This window comes from Vitis vinifera, chromosome 13 (genome assembly GCF_030704535.1).
Source record: "Vitis vinifera cultivar Pinot Noir 40024 chromosome 13, ASM3070453v1".
NCBI lineage: Eukaryota > Viridiplantae > Streptophyta > Magnoliopsida > Vitales > Vitaceae > Vitis > Vitis vinifera.
The window spans coordinates 590,507-595,947 of record NC_081817.1 but is presented as its reverse complement, the minus strand read 5'-3'; the positions used below and the strand labels follow the sequence as shown (position 1 = coordinate 595,947).

The following is a 5,441-nucleotide window of genomic DNA, read 5'->3' as shown; positions in this document are numbered from 1 at the left end:
GAAACCATTCAATACAATCAGGATGAAGCATCGAAGTTGATATTTTCTTGAAACTGTCGGTAATCGACAACACTTAAAACGTGAGTCTTGAAACAAGAAAGAAAGTGGCGTAATTTTAGGGGCATAAAGGCGAACATGTCCTCAAAGCACAAGATTAGAATGTGCCTCCAAATATGTACTAGTAGATCGAGATGATTAGTCGTGTGATCATGGACGTTTGTCTATAAAAGAGAAGAAAAGAATCAATTATGGATAGATTGAATCTCATTAAACATTGAATACACCAACAATAAGAATTCTATTTTTTTTCATATTTGAATTCTCAAATAAATTTTTGTTGTTAAAAATTAATTAATAATTATTCTTAAAAGGCATTCTCAAAAACTTAGAACTTATTTGGTAACCATTTGTTAAAACATATAATTTTTAAAATATAAAATAATTTTTTAAATTATAAAACATGTTTGTTAAACTTCAAATAGAAAATCATTTTTGCAAAATTTGTTTTAAAAACAAATTACTTTCTAGAATAAATTAGAAGTGTTTTTTTTTTATATATATATTTTTTACAAAGTCTAAAATATTTGAATTCTTAAATAAAATTTTATCTAAATGGTTTGATTAAAAAAAAAAATGTATCCTTCTATCCCCATAGTTTCTATATAATAATTCACCAACTCCTTGAAAAGAAAAAGGAAAGCTGTACCCATACATTCCTGTCATCTTTAGGTCATAAATGACTATAGCTTTAAAAGTCTGTATAATTAAAAAAACCAAGAAAGTCGGTCGGTAGGATTTAATGTAATTAGGCACGTGGAAAAATGGAAAATCATTTCCTCCACGTGTTGTCTTAATTGCATGCAGAATGGCCCTTTTTTTTGGTGCTTTCTGTCGACGTGGCCCTTTTCCATTTCTCATTCTTCTTCTTCACATTATAAAAGATCCATGATCTCTTCCTCAATTTTCATCCATTTCTTACTTTCTGTTTTTCGACACTGTGGACGTAATATCAGAGAGGGAAAAAAAACAAGGTTAGTATTTGATATTTATTTTCTCACTAGGGTTGTTTGATGATTGTTTTTTATAATAATTTTTTGTTTTTCAAAATAAAAAAACAAGAACAAAGGAAAAAAAATTAAAAATATGTTTAATAAAAAAAAATTATTTTCTATTTTTTATTTTAAAAAACATCTCTAATATGTTTTCATTTGTTTTTTAAAAAATAATTATAAATAAATTTTTAAACATAAAAATTATTTTTAAAATATGTTTTAAAATATTAAAAACATTTCAGGTTTTAAATAAATTTTTGTTTTATAAATTATTAAAAAAATTTTAAAAATAATTTACAAAAAATGTTTTTAATAACTATTTTTTAGAATAGTTTTAAAAAACAGTTACCAAATTTTATTTTTTTTTCTTTTTAATAGGTTATTATTTGAAATTTCTTGTACAAAAATTCAATTTTCTTGTTATGTTTTTAAGTTTATTTTTATGTTTTTTATGACATTTAAATGAGACAAATAAAGTATTTTAATTACAAAATCCAATCAAATCCAAAAATCCAACGTAAGAATCTGATATATTAACCCATCTTGTGAATGCAAATGGAATCTCACTTTCCTTTTAGGCATACCTGTATGGATTAATATAAGTTTGAATGCTCTTTATGGTGGGTTCGTTGGCTCAAAAATCAATGGCTCGCTTTCAAGGGAAGGAAATCTTCACTTTTTCAGTAATAAGATCGCTTCAAAGCTATTTTGGTGATTTTCAAATATTTTAGGTCATATCTTCACTACCTATTCCATCGCCTTTTACTTTATATATATATATATATAATTAACTCAATTTTCATTACTTAATTGATAAGGGAATAAAATCTCCTTTATTTTTAGTAAAAAAAATTGTTTGAGTGAATTTGACTCTTCTTGGAGGTTGGTTTTCAAATATTTCAAGGTAGATCAATCAATATCTGATATACATACATATTATTTAATACTTAAACTTCGTTTATTATATATCGAGTCTGTTTGTTTAGATATGATTTTATATAAGAGATTTTAATTTTGGTTAATTTTATCATAATTTAGGTTTGTTTATTTGTACATGATTATTTCATATGTTTTATGTCTCATATATTTGTACAATTTGAACTTAATTTCTTGATAATTTGGAATCGTTTATTTCAGATATTTCTTGTCTGGTGTATTGGTACAATATGTCCTAATTTGAACTTTGATAAGTACCGATGGGCTGATCTTATATGATTACTATTTCTACTATTACTATTATTATATAACCCCAATGTCAATGTTGACCGATGGTGGGTGTGGAGTAAATCAAATTGAACAAGGCAGAGAGAGAAAGAGAGAGATGAGCAGAGCAATGGCCTGTCAACCTCAGACACACACAGCAAACATACAAATGAAGCTGCTGTTCTTCTTTGTTTTTTCATTTTTTATATGCCCACAAATTTCACGTTGTCCTTCACGTCCACTTCGCTTGGATGAATGAATACAAGCCTCACTGCTTTACTCTTCAACTACCATCCCAATCCCAATCCCTCCAGGGCCTCATCTCTTTTATCCCTTTTCCTTTTTTTCTCCCCCCCTCTCTCTCGCTCTCTTTCTTTCTTTCTTTCTTTCTTTCTTTCTTTTTCTCTCTCTGGATAGGCTGAATTTTCATCGTACTTTTAAAGGATCAACCTTGGAAGCCAGAGGCGCCAGACATGAATTGCCCACAAGATTGGCCTGAGCCAATAGTCAGGGTCCAATCTTTGTCTGATAGTGGCGTGGCTGTGATCCCTGATCAATATATCAAACCATCAATGGAGAGGCCTGAGGGGTTTTCTGAGAACACTCAGACGAATATCCCTGTAATTGATCTCGAAGGTCTCTTTGATGATCAGCATGGTCTTATGCTGAACTCCTCCATAATTGAGCTAATCTACCAAGCATGTAGAGAGTGGGGTTTTTTCCAGGTCGTGAACCATGGCGTGAGCCCCGACTTGATGGACCAAGCTCGCGAGGTATGGCGAGACTTCTTTCATCTTCCAATGGAAATGAAGCAAGTGTACGCAAACTCCCCCAAGACATACGAAGGGTATGGAAGCCGATTAGGAGTAGAAAAAGGTGCCATTCTTGATTGGAGCGACTACTACTTCCTCCACTACAGGCCCTCCTCGCTAAAAGATCATAACAAGTGGCCTTCCCCACCTCTTGCTTTGAGGTAATTAAATTTCAACTCTCGATAACATCTCTCTGCTTCTCAAATAGACTACTCATAGTGAAGTAAAATGCAATAACTAGTAGTATATTTTGTAGGGAAGTGATTGAGGAGTATGGCAAACAAGTGGTCGAACTGGCCGGGAAATTAATGAAGGTTTTGTCTATAAACCTTGGATTAAAGGAAGAGTATCTACAAAATGCGTTTGGTGGGGACGACATAGGGGCCTGCCTGAGGGTGAATTTTTATCCAAGGTGTCCACAGCCTGACCTAACTTTGGGTCTCTCATCCCATTCAGACCCTGGTGGCATGACCTTTCTGCTACCGGATCACGATGTTCCCGGTCTTCAAGTACGCAAGGACCACAAATGGATCACTGTTAAACCAGCTCCGCATGCCTTCATAGTCAACATAGGGGATCAAATTCAGGTACTTGGACCTCCAATATCTCTATTCTGAGCTTCTTTTTAGGGGTGGGAAGTATTTTGTTGGGATGCATGAACCATAGGCACATGGAGGGGGTCATCATCCTTTTGATGATGGGCCAATTGAGGCACCTTCAGCTTTAGTCAAAAAATAAAAATCAAAAACGTGTTTTTTCGGCTTGTCTTTTTTTGTACTTGTAGAAAGGAGAAAGGAGAGAGATAATATTCAGGACTAAGGCTCCCCAAGAGTAACAAGAGGTGCACGAATTTCCTCTTTGATTCCTCCCAACCTAACAACCCCACCCCCACTAGCCTACTTGACCAACTTGTCCTCACAGTATGTCCTACCATTCTTATATAGTCTACACGCCCCTTTTTTTTCCATCTCCACTTTCTCATCATTTTGCTATTAATTCCCAAAATAAATAAAGGAAAAAACTGCTATAGATTGACCTTTTTTTTTTCTATTCTTTTCTGGAATTTGATTAGGTTCTAAGCAATGCAATCTACAAGAGTGTGGAGCATAGAGTAATGGTGAATTCGCTCAAAGAACGCGTGTCCCTCGCCTTCTTCTACAACCCGAAGAGCGATATACTGATCGAGCCAGTGAAGGCGCTCGTGACACCGGATACACCAGCCTTGTACCCAGGCATGACATTTGATCAGTACAGACTTTACATAAGGATGAGGGGTCCAAGAGGCAAATCCCAAGTTGAATCTCTAAAGTCCCCTAGATGAATTAATGTATATCAATACATAGCTAGCCAGCTCTATTGTTCGTTGGTTGTAGATCAGATAGCAATAATGATCAGTCGCATTTGTCGATTATTAACTGTAAATCTTGTAATCATGGAGGGATTTACAGTAATAATAGAATTGGAACAGATACAGAAATTTGATGGAACTCTCATTCATCACATGTGACAATTAGTTTACTGTCAATGTTGGAGATGGGGCCTCTACGTTGATTCAATTTCCGCTGATTAAGGTGATTAATTAGTGGGTAATAGGAAAAGATTAGGCTTTAGCATACATAAGCATGAAAGTGAGCTAGTACTCATATAAATCACATCATTCTTGGCTGCACTTTCCACCATTAAAGTGCAGCCTTCTCACCCTTTCACTACCAGGAAAATCTTTAGGGTTTGAGAAGATGTGTCCCTAAAAACATTTTATTGGGTGCATCCATGGCCTACTAGCATAGCCCCATACTCAAATTTTCATTTCCCTAATGATCAATTAAGTGAAATCCAAAGGACCCCATCGATATCACATTGAATTTTTAATTAATCGAAATCTCTTATATGTATGATTGAATTTCAACGTTACGATATTATTGATTTTGAATGTATCAAAGATCTAACAATTTAAATTTCATTGTATGATATCTTAAATTTTTTTTATTATAATATAAAATAATAAAAATTAAGTTAAAAATAAAAAACTTTATTTTATGTGACTATGGCTTTCGAGTACCATAGAAGTCTAAATTAGAAATTCCACTTTATTTCTTAACATCACATGTGAGTTTTAACTTAATATTTTCTTAATGACCTATCGAGATGGCTCTTAACTACCACTAAAATAGATAATAATATAAGGGTGCTATTACATTGTCGTGCTCAAGTGAATATCCATTTTTCTATGTATCAATAATGCTTTTGTTAGTCAATAGTGTCAACTAAAGAGATGATATCAAAAGAATTGATATTGAAAACAGAAAACAATCACATGTTAAAAACTATTTTTAGCTTTGTGTGATGTTCATTAATCAATTATTAACTTTCAATT

The 5,441-nt window shown here is 33.0% G+C and overlaps 1 protein-coding gene across 2 annotated transcripts; it reads left to right on the top strand.

Moving 5' to 3' along the window:
* The first annotated feature begins 966 nt into the window (after positions 1 to 966).
* LOC100245030 (jasmonate-induced oxygenase 2) lies at positions 967 to 4,554 on the top strand. Of its 2 annotated transcripts, XM_019223988.2 has the most exons (4): positions 967 to 1,031; positions 2,190 to 3,228; positions 3,324 to 3,654; positions 4,140 to 4,554. In XM_019223988.2, exons 2-4 carry the CDS (start codon positions 2,729 to 2,731, stop codon positions 4,386 to 4,388), a joined length of 1,080 nt encoding a protein of 359 aa, XP_019079533.1. In that variant the 5' UTR covers positions 967 to 1,031; positions 2,190 to 2,728; the 3' UTR covers positions 4,389 to 4,554. The 2 variants fall into 2 exon arrangements, with proteins under 2 accessions (XP_019079533.1, XP_002272995.1); XM_002272959.4 differs by having other exon boundaries at positions 967 to 3,228.
* The last annotated feature ends 887 nt before the right edge of the window (positions 4,555 to 5,441 follow it).

Excerpts from the sequence above, each read along its gene's own strand:
- LOC100245030 (XM_019223988.2), top strand. The coding sequence starts at position 2,729 with ATGAATTGCCCACAAGATTGGCCTGAGCCAATAGTCAGGGTCCAATCT. Across the intron at positions 3,229-3,323 it reads TCCCCACCTCTTGCTTTGAG|GGAAGTGATTGAGGAGTATG; the intron begins GTAATTAAATTT and ends TATATTTTGTAG. Across the intron at positions 3,655-4,139 it reads ACATAGGGGATCAAATTCAG|GTTCTAAGCAATGCAATCTA; the intron begins GTACTTGGACCT and ends GAATTTGATTAG.